Source organism: Macrobrachium nipponense, chromosome 33, assembly GCF_015104395.2.
Source record: "Macrobrachium nipponense isolate FS-2020 chromosome 33, ASM1510439v2, whole genome shotgun sequence".
In the NCBI taxonomy this organism is placed as follows: Eukaryota; Metazoa; Arthropoda; class Malacostraca; order Decapoda; family Palaemonidae; genus Macrobrachium; species Macrobrachium nipponense.
The window spans coordinates 225,888-248,612 of NC_087219.1; the positions used below are offsets into that span (position 1 = coordinate 225,888).

At 37.9% G+C, this 22,725-nt stretch overlaps 1 protein-coding gene across 1 annotated transcript in view; it reads right to left on the bottom strand.

The window, feature by feature from the left end:
• Positions 1 to 22,517, bottom strand: part of LOC135202637 (ionotropic receptor 21a-like) — a 31,155-nt gene extending 8,638 nt beyond the window's left edge. The window contains exon 1 of the mRNA XM_064232131.1: positions 22,254 to 22,517. Within this exon, the coding sequence (XP_064088201.1) occupies positions 22,254 to 22,517 (264 nt within the window). The remainder of the gene's footprint in view (positions 1 to 22,253) is intronic.
• Between the last annotated feature and the right edge of the window lie 208 nt (positions 22,518 to 22,725).

The window sequence follows — 22,725 nt, forward strand, 5'->3', positions numbered from 1 at the left end:
TACCCACGCACCCTCCATTTTCTTTTTTGCATAAATCTTCCAAGAAGTATATGACAGGATTTCGTGATGTATCCACTTTTCAGATTTTGAAAATTTCCAGAGTATTTTGAATAGTATATCCCCTTCTAACAACTGCGTTCTAATGCTCATCCGCTATACGTACAATGTCTCCAACATTCAAGATTGAACTGGTGGGTGGATTAACGAGAACAGCATTTTATACATACTCGAGAATTGACGTTCAATGTCCTCTCTAGCGGTTAATGTGTGAACTTGTTGAGAGGTGCGTTCCTTTCCCAAACTTTTATGTGGGGTATTGTTATAACTCTGAACAATGTCACGCAAGACATTAATGTATTTTAAGGTGATTTTATGCGTGAATCTATATATCCTCCTCTTAATAGTTGTTATTACTCTTTCAGCTATAGATGATTTTATCTCATTTGAGTAAACGCTATATAATTTTATATTTTTACCCTCTAGATATTCTCTGACGTGTTTGTTATAATATTCCCTACCCTCATCACTATTCCAACGTGAAAATCCCGAAAATTCTCTAGATTCGATAATCTTCTTTAAAGTACGATGCATAGTGACACCATCCTTCGGTACTCGCTATCACTCGAGGTTTGGATGATATGATTTTGCTTCTCAGGAATTTTTTTCCTCCGATTTTATGAAGTGTGTAAGACTTTTGCCGGCGTAAGAATTCTTTAACATTTTCTCGAGTAATTTTGTTATCCATATTTTTCGCTACTCTGAATAAAGGGTCTACCCCGCTGAAACTACCAACACCTTGTGCATCCCTATATAAAGTTTTAAGAAGTTTAACTGTTCTTTATCCATATTGGTAAGCTATTTGCTATTCCGTTTCACCCAGAATATTAGTTCGAAGATGTAACAGTTCAGGTGTTGACGGGGCAAAGTCTACTAGCAAATAACCGTACCGGTTACGCGATAGAGCCTTTTTATATATATCCGAAAATACTGACGCTTTTTGACGACCGAATAATTGTCGACCTAAAGTTTCAATTTGACTAAAATCACAATTTTTCATTAGTATGTAATGTGAACAATTCAGGCTTATACTTCTACTAAACTTTCCAGAATGAAACATATTCTGTTATGAATATAACTGAAATAGATGAATGACGTCCTGCTGTGAAGGCGTTAGTGACAAATTTATTATCACTCGCTTCTAAAAAACAATCATCGAGTATAAATACCAAACCTTTTTTTATCCTCCATCCCCTTTTCAGTGTAATCAAAGGGATTTAAAATTTCTTTGGAGACTTTAAATTCAGATACCCCACAATATGAAATATAATGGAAATGCGCTTCATAAAGTTCAATGATCTTTTGACATAGGACTGACTTGCCGCTGTTACTAAACCCCACTATTATAATGCGGGCGGGATTGGCAAAATGATTTAAAATCAGCTCGGGGAAGGGACCTGTTGCCATGATGTCAGCACGCTCAATACTAAGGGCATGTATTCTATTCATCCGTCTTATATAGACGTCAATTACAGTGAATGAAAGTTGATGGCAATAACATTTGTTTAATTTTTATAGTGAAATATATAGTATATAGGACACTCATACAAGGTTTTACATAATATATGCACAAAATAACTATATATATAATAAAATATTTACAATACAAATGTAATAAAATATGTACAATACAAAATAACTATATATATATATATATATATATATATATATATATATATATATATATATATATATATATATATATATATATATATACAGTGGATCCCCGTATTTGCGTTCTCTGGATTCGCGGACTCACACATTCGCGGATTTCTCTCGAGAACGTTTCCCTGCATTATTCGCGGAAAATTGGCGCATTTGCGGTATTTTTCTATGAGAAATATCCACAAATTCCTGGTTTTTGTTATCAATTTCATCATAAAATGCACTTTTTGTGATAAAACTATTAAAAAAACCAAGTATGAACATTTTTAGTGGTTTTTCTTAAGTTTTAACTAACAAAATAGGCTGTTTTTAGCGTTTTTATAGGGGTTCCAAACATTCGCGGATTCTAACTATTCGCTGGTGAGTCTGGTACGCATCCTCCGCAAATACGGGGGGACCACTGTATATATATATATATTATATATATATATATATATATATATATATATATATATATATATATATATATATATGTATGTATATATTTATATATATGCATGTATATATTTGTATGTATATATTTATATATATATGTGTGTGTGTGCATGTATGTGTGTGTGTGTGTGTGTGTGTAGATAAAATAAAACTAATTATACTACAAAACAAAAACACAAAATTGGCCACTAAGTCAAGGTGAAACGCCCTCGTTTCACAGGAAGATGGGATGAATCCATTTCCTGACAAGGTAAAAAGAGATGCCAATGGCAATGAAGAGAGAGTTGATTTTACATCCCCCACTTTACTGTGCTCTCTTCGCCGTTTTGAAAACCCTTTCACTCATGGGAAATGATGTGAAGATGGGTGTAGTTCCTCCTCCACCACCACACCCTCCACCCTCTCCTCCACCCCAATGTCTGGATGGCCATACGCCAACGATTTATACCGTATCACATAATATCTCTTATCCTCTAAAGGACATAAAGACACCTTTCACTGGCTCGTATGACACATTGTACCTCCTACCCTTTGCAAACTGCACACACGAGTATAAGTGATCTCATTCTTCCCGATCACTTTTCGATACTGTTCATGTAGAATGGTCTTCTGCCGGCATCTTTGTATACCTTTCAAGGTGTTACTACAGCTATTTTCAGTTGGATATTAATAAACCTAAGGTTTGACACAGATGAATTCTCTCATGAGTTCACCCCCGGTTTCAACCTTGACTAATCTGAGTTCCCCCTTACGTGACTCATCATACAATTCGTGAGTTTTCGGGAAATTACTCAAATCCATATAGGGTTTGAAAACCTCCTTCAATTCATGATTGAGGTTGTCAGTCACAAGGGAGAAGATCAAGCTGTCAGTGTCTTTCATCGAGGTGATTTTGAAGAACGTCATAATAGAAGCGATACATCATGTCCTTCGCCATGTCTAGTATACTGAAACCAATGTAAATCGGGGATTCAGCTATAACAGACTCTTTGCAATGGTTCACAGTGTACCTTCCATTGCCGAGTTTTTTCAAAGACTTGTACGCTTGTTTGGACACGTTACTTAGGAGAGAGGGTTCATCGGTGGTGACAACAATTCAAGTGTAATAATTTAATGAATTTTTAATTGTTACACCGAAAAAACCATTCATTATTATTTTGATGGTGTTCCTCTTGTCCAGAACAGACTCGTCAGCTCGCCTCTCGGCATTCCCCAGGATATATTCCCTCAAATAAAAATCCTGTTTGAATTTGTACACTTTCCTTAATACATCAGCTTCTAGACCGAGTCTTATCAGTGTTTAATAAGGGAAGTCAGATCAAGTGATTATACATCAGTAGATGCATACCCGTCAATTTAACATTTTTCTTGGGCAGCTTCACATTGAACTTATTCAGCAGGTTTTTACTAAAGGAAGATAGATCCTGGTGAGTTACATTCATGTGATGAATGGTGAGAGGGAGATCGTCTGTCCATAGAGCAACATCCCTACTAACTCGTTTGGTATCGAGAAGTAGGAAATAACCGTATTCATCCTGTGAATCAATGGCAGTAATTTGACTAGCGACAAACCGTTCAAATTGAGCAGGGGGAAGTTCAGTTATTTCACCCAAGGGCATTTTGTATTTGCTCATAACCGTGGGATACAAGCTGGTAAAATCAACGTACAATATAATCGATTGAGGATCACCAACCTTAAAACTGGGATTTAACTCTGGATTATTGGCTACAGACCATCTTCGAACTAAACTACAAAAACCACCCCGGATATTTTTACAGATTAATTGATAAAGTTCACCATTAGAAATGAGGGGGAGACGGATTTTAGAAGAATGTAGGAAAGCGTCAAGTGAGAGAGAGGCAGAAGTCGGATAATGGGTGGGGTCTAGTCCGAATTGAGCAAACGCTGTATTCCTCCAGGCTAAATAGACATCAGCTAATAATCCCACATCCATTGACAAATACAAAACGGTGTAATCTAAAAGATTGGCACAATTTGCAGTGTTCCAATCCTTGACCACGTGTGCGTATCCCTCGCTGGATAGGGTTTCCCCCGTAAGCTCTGAATTGAAACACTCCTTGGAAGGGATGCCAGGCTTTTGCAGGACATTGAAACCCGTAACATAATCGTAAGGGTAGTACTGTTTACCCGTATCCGAAACTAAATCGAGGCAATCCTTAGAGTATGTACTTAGATAACAACCGACGAGTGATTTCAAGGGAACCTTTCTGTTTTATATGACTCTATGCGAGACTGGAAAGGGTGCCTCTAATCATGTTGTTGCTATCCACCAATCTAAGATTGCCTGATCTAGCCGAGTAAAATTTACTACCCTCACATTTTAGAATTTCAAAGTCATACTTGGCCCCCGCCTCTTCCAATACCAGTGCAATGTCATAGGACAAATTATGTACTAACACTGTTAAAGTCGTCTCCTTAGACTTCATATTAAAATTGCATTGACAACACAGTGCACGCACAAAGTTGTCCCATGCCACACAATGTGTGTGATGTCACACTTTTGTAACCCTGGCATTGAATTCAACGTTACATCCCCCGCAACGGGTGCTCTCTTCAAACTTATGGTTGGATTTAGGGGTCATATGCAATTGATACCTTGGCATTCGCTCACGCAATAGTGTCCATTCCTAGCTCATGTTCTGCAAAGAATCATCGATACATTTTTCTCCATAACCTAGTCTATGCATACAGTATTCGCCCGTTCTACCGTCAACGATCACATAGCAGTAAGTGTAAGCTTTCTGCTTTGCTACAATTCTCAGATTGTTTTCAGCATTCGGTTGAATATTATACATCTCAAAATCAAGGAAAGCAATGTGAGAGATTTTGTGCAGTTTTAACCTTGGTAAACAGTTTAAATTGGCCGGGATCCGGGTATTCAACAGTGGTTCGAACAGTACATGCCAGAGTGTGAGCATCGCGGATGGTGGGGCTATTGAACAATGCCAAACAATTGTAACACATACCACCCACATGCTCACCCCTCCCCCGCTTGAACCTGTGTCAAAACACCTTCACAAATGCCAACATATCTTTAATCAATGTGACGTCAGTGATTAACAACAAGGTGACCAGATGAGGGCTTTGGGGGTAACCACCTTTCCTTGCCAGATGTACTGCCCAATGTTTTATCTGCCGTTTCCCCATGACTAATTAACACAATTTATAAACATAAATGTTGAGGTTCCCCTTTTCTAATGTTTTGAAAGTCATGGGTCAATGGCACATCTGGCAAGTGTTTGATATTTAATTGCCCCTCCTCATCCTAGTCGTTAAATCCCGAGAGAGGTTGTCAATATGTGTGATCAGGTTATCCCAGAGTACAAAGTATGCTTCTAACTCTGTAATAACACAGTTGTACCCAGATTGAATATTGACAACCTGAAATCTGCCACGAACTCACGTCACGTGATATGAAGTTCAATCCTATCCAGCGAGGTAATACACCAACCCAAACCTTCACTATAATTGAGTCTCTCTTCGAGATTATTAGCTACATACTCGATAGCCTCCTGCATAAGTAGAGAAGAGCCGATTGAATTCCTCTTTCAAGGAACATGCCAACCACATCATCACGTAATTGGGCTATGCTACCACAGCCAAATAATGAATGGTGTTGACCACATTGTCACCCTCTGTTCTTTCCCTAGTTAGTGGAGATCCCTGTCTGGCTCCCCCAACACGAGATTGTTCACTACTCCCCATCGAATCATCGAATAGGAAGTCATCGACAAAAGAATCTGTAAAGAGTATGTTAAATAAACAATAGAGCAAGTGTGTTATAAAGGATGCAAAATGAATAATATCAATAATAATACTAATAATAATAACAACAACAATAATAGTAATAATATGTACCTTGATCGGTGGATGATCCATTGCGCATGGAGGTTTCACAAGGGGGGATGGGTGCTTTCTTCGAACATGGCAATCTGCAAAAAAAACACGTTTTCATGAATATTGAGAGTGAGGACATAAACACGGTTTTTTTTAAGATGTGTATATATTAACCCAATAAACGCTATTATACACACAGTCTATGTTCAACATGTGTAGTGATCATCATATACATGAATAGCAGTGCATGTATGGGTACATTTCCCGAAAATCGAGCGTGTAAATTTACCAATTCGTTAGCCACCCCAATATCATTATCAAAAGAAGTGGAATATGAAGTGGGTGTGGTGGGAGTCCTTCTCCCGAAAATATACTATGCCGTTTAATCTGGTGACAATGATTTTACCATTCAATTTAACGTGATCTATAACGAGTCTACAGGGAAACGCGTTTATGCCTTTATTTATAAGTCTGTTTCGGGTTTGTTGGGGGGTGATATGAATGCAATGACTAGAGCGCTTAATACGGAAGTTATTGAACAATTATCCATATTTTACGGTGAGCATATTCATGGAGCTATCCGCGGGAATAGTTTATTCTCGTAGAATGATGATATGAAGAGAATGAGTATTCCACATATCAATGCAAGAGCGGCAAAAGTTTATTCGATTGATTCAATTACTATTAAATTCAGTGAAAAAGCAGCCAATATACTCGGTTTCCATGAAAGGGTGAGGTATATAACATACAGTTCGGGTACGTTGCGACCTCATCACGGTAGAAAATTATATTTGTAAACGATCAATGTATTGAATACGTTTACATGTATTCGGATATCGTTCAACCTACCACATTGGGCGATAAAATGGCTAACATCTTAGACTGTTTCACGTTAGAATATGCACATTTATAAACCTTTAAATACCATTGACATATTGGATTACATTACAATCGGTGTATCGGATCAGAAAGGTGAAGAAATAATGTTTATTAAAAATGGGGTTGTATCATACACTGCATATAAGACCTAGATAAAAACTATCGCACTTTTTCTTATAAAGACCGTACTTGACATATACCCCTCGTAGTATTTTACTGACATGGCTGGTGAACACACCATATATTTGAGCAGTCTCGGATGTTTGGACATGTATACAAAAAATTCACCGTCAAAATTTGCAAATAGATTACCTACACCTATATTATTATCTAACGCGATTGAATATGAAGTAGGTTTAACCTTGATCATGTTCCCGGGTACTTATAACACTATATTATCAAAAGATGATTTATTCACTCTCGAATTTATTACAGAGCCTAATAAACGTGATATGCACGCATATTTGTATAGAACGAGAATAGCAATGTTAGTGGGGGACATGAAGAGGCTCGTGAGAGCTATTAATAAGGATGTTTATGATTATTTGAAAGTTTATTACGGTGATAATTTCGTAAATTATTTTAATAGTAATGATATATTTCATTGGGATGAAGATTTAAGAATTACTATACCACATATCAAGAGAGGGAAATTGAGTTAGCGGAAAAGCTGCGAAATTATTAGGTTTTCAAATCAATACCGGTTATGAAATATATGGAAGGTAGGTTTCCATTGATTCCCTACCTGATAATACGAGGTAGATTATATTTTAAAGGCACGGTAGTGAATTGTTAATCTCAGCTCTTTCCGGTTAGATTAAAGTCGGTTAGAGACAAGCGCTGGATTCCTCGAAGAACTTGAAATGAAAAACAGTCAGGAAAGATGACCAATGCACTTTGTGGTCGATGACGCCTCGAAGATCACAAGCTTCGAGCATGGGGCACCCGTGTTAGCTGGGTGAAACATAGGGTGTGTAATAATTATGGTGTCTGGAGAAAGAGAAGTGTGGTGCAGTACACATTCTTTTTAACTGACTTCCATGGTTAAAGTGGTGTTATAATTGTGGTCTCTTTATTTCAGATGAGTTCAAAGTCACCATATAGAAAAATGGATTCTCTAAGACTTTTATTAACTTATTGAAATGTTATGGTTAGTCGGACACAATGAGATAAGAGGGGGTACTTGCTTAAATATGATTTTGAGAGAAACGATAGTTTAACGGCTTTTCTTATGGGTCAGAGTTAATTCATTTTATTCCATTTTATTTATTGATTTTATTCCATTTTAATGTTACTAAATTTGGGAAATAAAAAGTATATTTTTGTAACTACGGGAATTTATTTGCCTAGCTTGCATTTTTAGTCAACTTCTCAGAATGATCTGCAATGAACGAGGTATGCTTAGTTGCCAAGTAGCAGGTTATTTCATTATGTTCAAACGAGTGTCATTTGGCCTTAAAAGCTCGTTTAAGAGATTGGTGGCAGCGGTAAAAAGGTTCATTAGTGCCATAAGTAGCGCCTCTGAAGAGACTGTATAGATTAGGCATATTTTGGGGAGAGTGTTTGGAATTATGTATCGGGCAACTTGTTTTATTGCTGACTTAGGGAAAGATACTTGGGTGCGGCCGTGCAGGCAGTCTTCTTAGCTGTGGTTTAGTGTAAAGATGTATTTCTGTGTTATGGGGGGTGGTAAAGTGTATTTATGGCGTAACAGGAATGAATTACGCGCGGTTGCAATGTGTGGACAGGTACCGACTTTGGTTCTATGAAGATGTGAGTGTATAATTTTATGTTTCCTTCCTTTTTTTTTTCCTCTCTTTTAATTGTGTTAATTTACTGAAAAGTGTGTTTTATTTTGATGTCCCTCAAGATTCGGTGGACATTAGTGGTTTAGTGGTAAAAATACGGGGAAAAGTGGTATTGTGAGTTTCATTTTTATACTTGGAACAAGAGAGAGAGAGAGAGAGAGAGAGAGAGATGTTGATTCAAGCAGTTTTCTCTCGAACTGATTTTCTTCCCGTTTTTTGTTCCCGGAGTGACCTTGTAAACAGCTGTTTAACTTTGAACTTGAGCAGTGGCGAGTGGATGATTATTATTAATTTTTCTGGGTTGGGGTTTGTGTGTGCATAAATATATCAATGTTACTGAGGTCAAGGGGGAATCCTGAAGTATAAGGGTTTTCATAATGAAAGCAAAATGGCAGACGCAAATGGAAACCAGACTCTGGTTCACAAAATAACGAATTTTAATGCTGGGGTCAGCCCGTTCCATGGCATTGTAGATGGAGTTCTTTCACAACCAGTATACTGATATAGTTCAACCGACGATTTTTGGTGGGAGACTAGTTAATATATTGGACTGTTTTACTTTAGAAAGTGGTAGAGGATAAAGAATATATAATACAGTCTACAAATTGTTGAACATGAACATTTTGGACCAGAATTCAATTATTATCACTGATCAAAATGGACATCTTTTACATTTCACTAAACACTCGAGTGTTACCTCCCTGCTCCATATAAAACCTCGATGATAAAAATAGAGTAGGTGTGTATAAATAGATGGGTAGGTATGTATATAATTCAATGTTCAACCTTGACATTCCTTATTGGTGATCACACCCTCGAGTCAACTAGAACGTGCGAATTAAGTTCTGCTTAAATGATTTTGAAAGAGTATAAAAGTAGTGTAAAAAGTGTAATGAGAGTGATATTCACGCATCCTTCAGAGGCAGAATTTAAAAAACTATTTTTATCAGACCCTTTAAGAAGAGGGGCGGGATTTGAGGATATTTCCGTTTTCTATCCCAGGCATAGAAGAGGTAGTGGTCTGTTTTCTGCTATAAGAGGTATTGCACGTAAAGTGTTTTCTTTTCTATTTAATGTTGCAAAACCTTCAGTTAAAGAATTCGGCAGATCTGTGTCATCTGATATGGTAAATGATGGTTTACCTTTAAAAGAATCCATAAAACAAAATGGTATATGAGCCCTCAAAACTACTGGACAACGAATTTTAAGCGGTACCGGAAGAAAACGGAGGAAACAAAGGAAAACAGTGAAACGATTAGTTAGACGGTCAAGTGTGGAAGAAAAGAAAAAATGAAGGAAGAGGATGAGTATACGCATTAAATCTAGAAATAAATATAATAAGGACTTGTAAGATCTTTTGGAACTCATTCATCAATTGACAATCAGCGGGTATGCATACGTTCTACCCTTCATCTAAAATTATATATAAACACAAAATATGGCTATTGTAGTTCCTAAGGTACCCAGAACTGGTAATCAAGTTCCTATTTCTTCATATATTACGGGTATATCAGAATCCTTCCCGAATGTAAATAGACATAGAATTATTGAAACTTCAATTAATTCGAAGGAAAGACTGGATTTTACACCTAGCAATATTTCCGTAAATCAAATTCTAACCGATAAATACATCGAATTTCGCGTTAATGGGGTGGCAGGTTCTTTCTAAGATTTGTCAAGTATAGCTTTAGAATTATATATCACATTACATAGAGGTGGCACACAACTAAGGGATGATACGCACGTGGCCCTCGTTAATGGTATAAGTAATACATTATTTAAATCTGTTTCTATTTTCTTGGACGAAAACTTGGTGGAATCCTGCCTGGTATTTAACTATCAATCATATATCAAAATGCTTAAAATGATAAAGCACTCGGCGTTATCTACCACCGGTCGGGCAGGGTTTTTATATGATGATTGTCATGTAACACATGGAGTAACTCATCAATTTATGGCCAATACATTCGCTCAAACCAGCAGGTGGGAGTCACGGGTTATGAGCAGCATTAAAACGTAGGGCGTGCATATGTATTTTCCAATTCTTTTGGATATAGCGACTATAGACATGTATTTATTGGATTCCATTGACTTCAGGCTTAGACTCGAATTAGCGAATAATAACTGGGTGTTGGGTGCCCATACCGATGGGCATTTAAATGAGATGAATTTAGAAAAAGATAAATTATGGATCGATAGAGCTACCCCGCATTATAGCGCCATGTCGGCTTTAAATGAGGCTTTAGCAGTTAACCCTCTTACGTCGATTGGACGTATTAAACGTTGAGTCAAAATGTCTCCCGTATGCCGATTGGACGTATTATACGTCGACTCAAAAAAGTTTTAAAAATTCGCGGAAAAATACTTATAGGACTACCAGCCAAAAACATTTGAATCACGCGGCTCAGGGGATGCTGGGAGTTCACGGATCGAGGTGTTGTTTTGTTTACAAGCGCGACCCAAGTGCGCATGCACGAAATCCTTCCTTCTCGCTTCAGCCAGCATCATCGGCGCATCATCCGACAGCGATCTTTTGGCGCAATCGTGTTTGACTGAACTTGTGCGAGACTTTGAACATTTGTGTTGCTACAGGACGTTTGTAGAGATGTCTCAACGTCGTATGGAATGCAAAAGGCGTGTTTTACCCGTCGGAAAGGATCGGGTTAGGAGAGTTTTGGACTTGGATGCTGGGGAAGGACCAAGCACCCAACCTGACCTCGCTCCTCAACGCCGTTCTGTGCGACCTCATGCGGATGAAAGTGCTTTTAGAGTGTCTCATGTGCCGTTAGTAACCCCTAGGAAGCATCGGGCCATCCTTAGGGGCATTTGTAGGAATTTGGGAGGGCTCCAACCAAGGGACATTGACGAATATTTATCGGAGCTCGATCGAGAGTATGTGGCAAGTCCTCATTTTGATTGCGGTTGGTCATCTAGTGATGAGGACATAACTCCCGATGATAGTGATGACGACGAATATTTGCCCCCAATGTCCATTCGAGGCTCACATTCCAAAAGAATTGGAAATCGTGCCCGCGCTCGTATGTGTGCGCGCGCAGGGTCACGTAGAAGGTCGGTCGTCCGAGAGCGACGATGGGTGGACAGAGGACCCCACACCACCTAACATGCATCCATTCACGGCAAATCCTGGGCTTACCGTACCTGTTCCCCTGACTCCTCTGGGTTTCGTTCAGCTTTTCCTTATGCGGGAATTGCTGGAGTACCTGGTAGCAGAGACGGCGGACTACACCAGGTACTGCCGTGATGAACTGCGCATTTTTTGGGGCTCCACGTTTTTTGGGATTGATGCCTGCTGCCGATGTCAGGCAATATTGGAGGCATAATTTTTCATTAGGTACGCCCAATGTGCCCGGCGTTATGCCCCGTGATACTTTCCTGGCGTTGGACAGATATTTCAACGCCTTCAACAGAAGGGCCATACCCCGGAATAACTCTGATCACCTCATTTTAGTGCGCCCAGTGTTGGAATATATTCGTGAACGTTGTAAAACTCTCGTGATTGGTGCGTGGGGCCCCGAATGTCCTCAAGAGGTTCGCTAGCCATCCGCAACATCTGGCAAGAGGAGAGACACAGTGGTGGCGGAAGGGAGCTGTCTTCGTCATCTGTTGGAAGGGTGTCCGACTCGTCCCCATTATTACGACGAGCCATGAACCTGTCCAAGAGGAGATCGTACAGCGGAAGAAGACACGTCGACAGGGCCGAGTTGTGTATGAGCAGTTTCGTGTAGAGCGCCCTACCGTCATTGGGCACTACAATAGGCACATGGGAGGAGATCATCTCTTTAATCAACTCATCCAGTATTATCCCTTCGCCAGGAGAACCAGGAGATGGACCCAGAAGCTCCTCAAATACATTCTGAAGTTGGCCCTCCAAAATGCCTACATACTCAACTGCGGGTACTACGGTTCCGATCTATGGAGGATGAGCCACTTACAGTTCCTCGAGGCAGCCGGGGATGCCCTCATCAACTTTGATCCCGATGAGTGGCCTTCCATGTCTGCCCCCCTACCCCGAGCTGTAAATCTGCCCGTAGAGGAAAGGGCAGACCTTAGGAGGGCCTACTTTGGTCATGCTGCCGACGCCCCTGCTGCCGACGCCCCTGCTGCTGCCCCTGCTGCTGACGCCCCTGCTGCCGCCCCTGCTGCTGCCACTGCTGCAGCCGCCCCTGCTGCCGCCGCCCCTTGCTGTCGCCGCCCTGCTGCCGCCGCCCCTGCTGCCGACGCCCCTGCTGCCGACGCCCCTGCTGCTGACGCCCCCGCCTGCACCCCTTCTCGTCGGGTAGTGGACCCTCCATGTCGGCTGATGCCAGGGGATCACACACTGGAGCTCCTAGAAGGGCGCAGGCAGAAACGGTGCCGGGTGTGCCATATGAATGGCAGAAGGAGAGACTCCCGGTTCTTCTGTCGCACCTGCAGGATAGCTCTATGCAGGTTTGGGGAGTGTAACCGCAAATACCACAGTGCGGTCTTCTATTGGAGTGCGACTCAGCGGCGGTCAGGGGAGGGCGCACGGGACAGCGCCCTATCCCAGCGGCCGTAAGGGCGCGCGTCTCCCTCCTCCACCTGTACCTCGTCATGTCGAGAGGAAAGAAATGCAAGACTCTTCAATGGAGGAGGGAGAAAACAAGAATAGAACGAAGAGTCAGGATTACGAGTGAGTATTCTGCATTTGTTTTATATATATCTTTTTATTTATTATTTCAAGTTTTCATATCTCCGTATCTATGCATGAATACGATATTTCATTGTATGCAAAAAGAAAAGTGTCACCTGCATTCCTTTTATTTATGTATTCGTACCAGAATCGGAAAAATGTTAATAAATAAAGATACACATACATTATATATATATATATAAATATATATATATATATTATATATATATATATATATATATATATATATAATATATATAGATATATATATAATATATATATGATTTATATATATATATATATATATATATATTTATAATATATATATATATTTCTTTATTTTTTTTATGTTGGTATTTTTGGGTAAGCAAAATACATAACAGTCTAGTAATCTTCAGTCATTTATCTTCATTTTGAAACAAATTCGAAGTCTCTAGAACAATATTTCGATTTATGGTGAAATTTTGAAAAGAAAATTTTCCTTCCCTCCGCGCGCCGATTCGCAGCCGAAAATCTCCGAAATGAGTACGTCGCATTATCCTAATATTTGCTCCTTTTCGTATTAGCCGTTTTATAGAGTTTCATATATCAAAATTTGCGCAAATTCATGAAAAATACAACAAAAAATAATTTAAGGTTGTAGCTTTTATTATTTTTGAAATATTTGCATACAAATCACGATAATTGGGAAAAAACTACGTATGGTCAACTTTTACTCAACCGAAATGGTCAAAAAACGTAATTGTAAGCTAAAACTCTTACGGCCTAGTAATATTCAGTCATTTATCTTAATTTTGAAACAAATTTGAAGTCTCTAGAACCATATTTTGATTTATGGTGAATTTTTGAAAAAACTATTTTCCTTCCCTCCGCACTCCGCTTCGCGGCCGAAAACCTCCGAAATGCGTACATCGCATTATCCTAATATTTGCTCCTTTTCATAATAGCCGTTTTATAAAGTTTCATATATCAAAATGAGCGCAAATTCATGAAAAATACAACAAAAAATAATTAAAGGATTTAGTTTTTCTCATGTTTGAAATATTTGCATATAAATCACGATAATTGGGAAAAAAACTAAGTACGGTCAAATTTGACGCAACCGAAATGGTCAAAAAACGTAATTGTAAGCTAAAAATCTTACAGCCTAGTAATATTCAGTCATTTATCTTAATTTTGAAACAAATTTGAAGTCTCTGGAACAATATTTTGATTTATGGTAAATTTTTGAAAAAAATATTTCCCTTCCCTCAGCGCGCCGCTTTGCAGCCGAAAATCTCCGAAATGCGTGCGTCGCATTATCCTAATATTTGCTCCTTTTCATATTAGCCATTTTATAGAGTTTCATATATCAAAATGTGCGCAAATTCATGAAAAATTCAAAAAAAAAAAAACTAAAGGATGTAGCTTTTCTCATTTTCGAAATATTTGCATATAAATCACGATAATTGGGAAAAAAACTACATACGGTCAACATTAACGCAACCGAAATGGTCATAAAACGTAATTGTAAGCCAAAACTCTTACGGCCTAGTAATATTCAGTCATTTATCTTTATTTTGAAACAAATTCAAAGTCTCTGGAACAATATTTTGATTTATGGTGAATTTTGGAGAAAAATATTTTCTTTCCCTCAGCGCGCCGCTTCGCGGCCGAAAATCTCCGAAATGCGTACGTCGCATTATCCTAATATTTGCTCCTTTTCATATTAGCCGTTTTATAGAGTTTCATATATCAAAATGTGCGCAAATTCATGAAAAATAAAAAAAAAATAATAATTTAAGGTTGTAGCGTTTATCATTTCCGAAATATTTGCATACAAATCACGATAATTGGGAAAAAAACTATGTATGGTCAACTTTGACGCAACCGAAATAGTCAAAAAACGTAATTGTAAGCTAAAAATCTTACGGCCTAGTAATATTCAGTAATTTATCTTAATTTTGAAACAAATTTGAAGTCTCTAGAACAATATTTCGATTTAGGGTGAATTTTTGAGAAAAATATTTTCCTTCCCTCCGCACGCCGCTTCGCTGCCGAAAATCTCTGAAATGCGTAAGTCGCATTATCCTAATATTTGCTCCTTTTTATATTAGCCGTTTTATAGAGTTTCATATATCAAAATGTGTGAAAATTCATGAAGAATACAAAAAAAATAAGTGAAGGTTGTAGCGTTTATCATTTCCGAAATATTTGCATATAAAAAATATATATACAAATTTCGACATTCGGTCAACTTTAACTCGTCCGAAATAGTCAAAATCTGCAATTCTAATCTAAAACTCTTACAGTATCGTAATATTCAGTCATTTATACAAATTGGAAGTCTCTAGAACAATATTTAGATTTACGGTGAATTTTTGAAAAAAACATATTTTTATGTCCGCACATTACGAATTCGTGCATCATTTTGTGATAACATTTTTCCGGTGTTGCTTTTATTGTTTTACAATATATTATATATCAAAATGATTACAATTTAGTGTACAATACAACGAAAAAAAAAAGTAACTCGTTACCTTTAACCGTTTTTCGCACAGCGTAATTTGAATATAATTATGTATGAATTTTTTTTTCGCTACCATATATCGCATTATTTACATATGATAATGATATTTTTTCATTTCTGATGGTTGCATACTAAATTTCAGGCAATGACAAAAAAAGGAGCCAAAAATGAACTCTTAATCTTCAAAACTAAGCGCGCTGTGATTTTTGAAAAAAATATTTTTTCCACTTCCGTGCTCACTCCAAACCAGCCCTGGCATACGAGAGAGGTTTTGATTTTTAGGGCTTAGGCGTAAGAGGGTTAATCCTATACAATATATATTTGATAAGACTTTATATAAAACATACGTTATTGGACAAAATGAAAATTCAATTTTAATTGATCAACCTTTTAACAGTTGTATATCCGAAAAAATCGCATTGGCCATGATTGAAATTCAAACATTTTTGGGTAATTACGCAGCTAATAGTCTATATTTTAAATCTTTCAATTTAAATAACATACATGTTACCGTTAATGGGAATACTGTATATAATATTCAATGTAGTTTCTCTAATGCCATCGCGCAATTATTTCACGAAACACAGAAAAGTATAGGGGGTGGCGGTGAGAATTTAATCACTTATGATAGTTTTAAAAATGGTAGAGCTATTTACTGTTTTAATTTTGTCATGGAAGATGTTGAAGATTCAATGCCCGTGGAAATTTCGGCAAACCTGCGAACATCGATCAGGTTGGGTACGGGCACTCCGAACCCCTGAGTTATTTTACTTTTCGGGGATACGAAGGGTATTTCAACGGTGGATTCGAATAGGGTTAGTCAGTGTGATGTTAGAGGTTAAATGGAATGGATACGAAAGAAATTGAAATAAGTTTAAAAGGTTCACTCGGTGATCGTGTTAAATATTTAGGTGTGTTCGCTTCGGATGAAGTAGGATTATTTACCCTACCAAAAAATAGAATTAAACCTTTAGTTTTTATATCTAATACATTATCTTCATCCACCAATGTTAATATTATCGGTCATTGGGTATGTTTTTACGTGGAAAAATCACCTAGAAATATAATCTTTTTAGATAGTTACGGTATAAATCCAAAAGTTTATTCGAATGACTTCTCTAAATTTATATATGCACATCCTGACTATAGCATCTATCAATAATAAGACAAATACAACCGCATAAATCGCACAAATGCGGTCTTTATGTTACAGTTTTTGTTCATTGCGTGAGTCACCGCGGCGCGAAAAAAGTATTGTCTTTAATACAAAATGTATTCTCATTCACTCGTTTAAGAGGTAACAATAAATGGATAACGGAATATTATTTTAAATATTTGAAAAAGTTTAAATGTTCACCCTAGAGATCAGGGGGTAAGCGTGCCATTACATACAAGGAATGTCTTCGCATCTTAAAAAACCGAGGTAACTGCATTTTTCTTTTGTTCTTTATATTACCTTATTCACATTCTATTAATAATATATTGTATATATGTATATATATCACACCTCGAAAAATATCACATTTTTACTTATTTCAGGACGACCTGTGAGAATCGATCCCCTGTGAACGGAAGTGGTAAACTAGGACGTCTTCTTCGTTTTGTCTTAAACACGTTCCGAAATATTCGAGTTATCATTAGGATACATGTAGACATTATATTGGGATGCGTGATGAGGCAGTCTCACGATGATTAATGTATTGAATTTATGCAAATTTGTACTGTCTTTTATGTGGTAAATAAATCGTTCTTTCAAATACATTTGCAAACGTATACAAAAATCAATGGGTAGGGTAAAAAATACGTGTATATTTATACACGTATTTTTACCCTACCCATTGATTTTTGTATACGTTTGCAAATGTATTTGAAACAAGAAAACAGGTAAACGGGGAAAAAGAGTGCATGTTTCTATGGACTCGGGAACTATTATTGAATAAATACATCCTGTTGGATTTACATACCTTGACCAGGTGGCTCATCCTTGATGGGTTGTGACACTTGTTCATTGTCAGTCGTGGGCGGCAGACGTGGCGAAGCAGGGATATCCGATGAAGCATGTATAGGATTTCATTGTTGAAGGTCACCAGTGGGAGTTGTTACATCCTCTTCACGGTCTTGACCCATTTTAACCTTCCTAATAATTGAGTTGGGACCCCGACGCCATAGTAGTAATGTTTCCTGGCCTGGGAGGTACTTCATCGGCGGATAATTCACTTCTTGTGCTATTCCCCATATCTTAAAGAGAGAAATAATGACTGTAATATATTCTCCTTCCAACTGGCGCATTATTTTTTATATGAACACATATTCGATATACAGATGAATCTTATTGCTTTTACCGTTTAATATTCGCTACATGTTCAAGAAAACGAAAGTGGTTAAGATGATACTTACTGGATAGTGACTTTGAACGTTCCAGCCAAGAGAAAAGGTATGGCACAAGTGGACAAATGACGATGTCCTTCAGTTGGCTTTATTTATAACACAGAGTCTAAGGGTATTAATCGTATGTGAATAGGGTTTGCGAATCTCTGCTACGGTTTACAAGTGTGAAGATGGCGGGGGTTAAAGATTGGATGTTAAGGAATGCAGCTACATTTGTGATAAAAGGGAGGATCTTTAATGACTCATAGTGTCAGAAGTTTGGGAAAGGAACACACCCCTCAACAAGTTTACGCGTTAACCGCTAGAGAGGACATTGAACGTCAAATCTCGAGTATGTATAAAAATGCTGTTCTCGTTAATCCACCCACCAGTCCAATCTTGAATGTTGGAGACTTTGTACGTATAACGGATGAGCATCGTAACTCAGTTTTTATAAGGGGATATACTATTCAAAATACTCTGGAAATTTTTAAAATCCGAAAAGTGGATACATCGTAAAATTCTGTCATATACTTCATGGAAGATTTAGCCGGAGAAGAAATAAAGGGAGTATTCTACCGTGAAGAATTAATTCCCACAATTATACCAGAAACATATGATATCATTATTCTGAGAAGCAGGAAGAAAAATAATAAAACTCATTATTACGTTAATTGGAAAGGTTACCCGAGTTAATTCAGTTCATGGGTCGATCAATCTCAAATTGTTTGGATATGAACCAAAAACGACTATTAATACATAAAAATAAAAACTTTATTTTATTCATCACATGTTTATCACCCAGCGGGAGAAGTAAAGTCATTCCAATCTTAAACGGTGGTTTTGTTGCTACCATATCGGAAATTTTTAGAAATTTTCTTTGCGATAATCTAACTCAAGATAAGAAATTTATTAAACACTTTAGAAAGTGTGGGCGTGAAATTCATCTTGTGTCCTTAAAAACAACGTCTGTAGCTAAGAAGAAAAATATATTGAAAAGCCGTACAGGGGGCGCTATTTTATCGGTGTTACTACCTTTAGCTGTGGGTTTAATAGGGAGTCTTTTTAATTGACGAAAAATGAAGGAGTTTTATGTTATCCCCACCATGACATACGAGAGGTTAATGAATAGAAAGGAGGTTTGTGATAATATTGATGATAATTATACTAACCTTAAGGGTAATGGTAAGTTGGATACAACCATTATTGACATGCACATACCTTTTAATGTTAAAATGAGTGCAAAATTTCCCGCGGCGGCTAAATCACTCATGGGACCTCCTCATTCTCTTATAAAGGGTGTGGGCGACGTTGAAAACATTTAAAGGGGATATTAGCCGCAAAAGAAGCAATCCCGATTTAACAGGTATTATTTCAATATTATTTAAAGAACCTCAAAAGTCGTACATTACAGCTTTTGTTAAACACTTACAAAATTCTGGCTCGACTGGATGGAATGAAGAAGGGGATCTAGCTCATCCACTCGTAGTTTATAATATTTTACATATCGCTCAAGAATTTCAAGAGAATAAAAAAAACCAACGTTGATAATATTTACAATTGTCACTACTTAATTGAGATGGCAGGGGTTAAAGATTGGATTTTAAGGAATGCAGCTATTAAAAAACAAATAGAAGCATGGCGTAATGCAGTGAAAAGAGGCGGTAGTGGTAGTGGTGGGAAGATGGTGGGACATGCGAAAAAGAAAATGGCGGGTGTGTGGAAGAAAATGTCGGGTACGTGGGTACTTTATTAATATGTTGGGAAAATGATACAGCTAGTTTAATTGTATGATTAACCCTTTACATGATACAACTTGTTTAATCACGAGATTGAGATAACAGTTCGAAGGTGCGTCAGGCTTTAGTGTGATTCATAGCTTCAGGTGGGAGTTTTGGATGGTGGCATGATACAACTTGTTTAATCAGTGATTGTGATAAAGGGGAGCATCTTTAATGACTCATAGTGTCAGGGGGGTAGGGAATCTCGATTGTGAGATTTGGTGGCTCATTAACTCTTGAATCATTGGAATATTAAGACGCACACTCTTGCCATGGCTTCGTCAACCTCCTCGTGCAAGTTAGTTTTCGGGAACTTGTCTGAAAATAGGTTCAGGAAGAGAAATGCTTGTTTAGTAGTGGCCAATAATTGTGTTACATGTAGGAATTACAGTGTGGTTGAAGACGTTGTTCGAAGTTATCCATACGCCGAGATTGCAGGCTTTCGATATTCTCGAGCTGGTGCAACATGCGCCTGTCTTCGCAATCGCGGTGTTGAAGGGTCTGCCATTGTGAAAAGGCATGAAAATATTTCTTGGGAATGTAACGATGAAGTAGATCTCTCCACCGTAGCTACTTTATTAACCCAATATGGCATCGGTGCTCCTGTTAAAGATAGTGAATACGTCCAAAAGTGTGTAACATATTCCAAAGATGAGGACCATGCTGACCGTTTGAGCAGGAATACCAAGCAGATGAGGTTCAATCACTTTTTTTCTTTGGTGAAGAAATTGAAGGAAGAATTATTTAAGTCATCGTATGACTATGTTAAATATGTTATCTTCCCGCCGGTATCAGACAAAGTAGAGGAGTTAACATGACATGGTTAAATCAATATTTACCTGTGATATCTACATTCAGTGATGAAATGAAAAAAATTGGTAAAATCACTTGCGTCGTCATCATGAAAAAGAATTTATCCCTGCTAGATGGAAGATGTGTGGAAGATTTATTTATGAAGAACTTGTTATCAAGATTTAAAAGCTTAGATGTATTAGATGAATTATCTTTCACACACGATCGGGAAACTGGGGAGGATATGTGTGGTATATACTAGCAATGTGTCTCAATGAAGTATTATTTTCGTAAAACGAATGTATATCATGTCCTTGTATTCTTTTGTACACCTTTTCCAGTGCATTCTTGTATGACTTTGTATGGAATATTAATTCATGTATACCATTCCCCATGCATTTCTGTATGACTTTTGTTACAAAAATAATAACAATTCTGTATGTAATCTGATTTTCCATTTAACCTCTTCATGTATGGAATATTATGCATCTGTATACGCATATCATAAATGATTAAGACTGAAATGGGTTTTGTTAAGTTAATTTTCAGTGTACCCTATTGACAAAAAATTTGCGTTTGGGAGTGAATTCGGGGGACATGTTGGAACCTGTGATTCCAAGTTTTAAGACGTCATCAGGGGCTAGTGGAAGGAATTGGGGGTGAGGGTTGAAACCTTGGGATTTTACGTCGTAGAGTTTTTTGACGTCATCGGGGTCGGGTTTGAAATCTGGGATCGTCAACCATAGACTTTCGTGACGTCATTGGATGTTTTTGAGAGAAATCTGGGTCAGGGTTGAAACCTGGTATTTTACGTCCATAGGCTTTCGTGACTTCATCAGGAGTTTTTGAGGGAATCCGGGGGTCAGGGTTGAAATCAGGGTTTTTACCTCCGTAGCTTATGAGGAAATTTTGGGGGTCAAGGTTGAAATCAGGGTTTTTACCTCTGTAGAATATGAGGAACTTTGGGATCAGGGGTGAAATTAGGGTTTTTTGCCTCCTTATAGTATGAGGAACTTTGTGGTCAGGGTTGAAATCAGAGTTTTTACCTCCTTAGACTATGAGGGACTTTGGGGTGAGGGTTGAAATCAGGGTTTTTTTACCTGCGTTAACTATGAGGAACTTTTGGGGGTCAGGGTTGAAATCAGGGTTTTTACCTTTGTAGATTATGAGGAAATTTGGGGGGTTCAGGGTTGCAATAAAGATTTTATCTCCGTAGAGTTTTGCGCAGCGCCAAGACGACCATGGGAACCCTGTGAAATTTCACACCTTTATGGTAAATTTTTACACCTAAAAGTGTGAAAAATAATCAACACCTCATTAAAAGGTGTGTAATTTCACACCTAGGTGCTAATCCCCAGGTAGAAAAATCGACTACCTGGTGATTAGCACCTAGGTGTTGAGGGACAATGGGGTTTTTCCCCCTACTTACCTCTGACCTGGATCGAAATTCCCTGACCACAGGATCCAGACTGCAGTTGAAGTACATGAACTCCGCCCCTTCGAGCACATCGCTGCCCCATGTGACTCCGTCGGAGTCGAGCAAGTCCTGGAAGCTGTTGATTGGTGGAGGAAAGACTGGGATCGTCAGGTGTGCAATCAAGGACGACTTGTAGGCCGAAGTCACGATAAAGGAGAATATCCATAAACACAATGCCACCAACTGGAGGGCGATGTCAGATGTCCACGGTGACATATTAGGGAAAAAGAACATTCTGTAGTACAATGAGCTTAAGAATAATGACATTCTTTTGAGTTCAAAAGTTATTTATTATTATTATTATTATTATTATTATTATTATTATTATTATTATTATTATTATTATTATTATTATTCCGGAAGGAGACCCTCTCGTAGACATGTTTTGTTAAAAATGACTGCTGCTTCAGCACTATTAATCTTA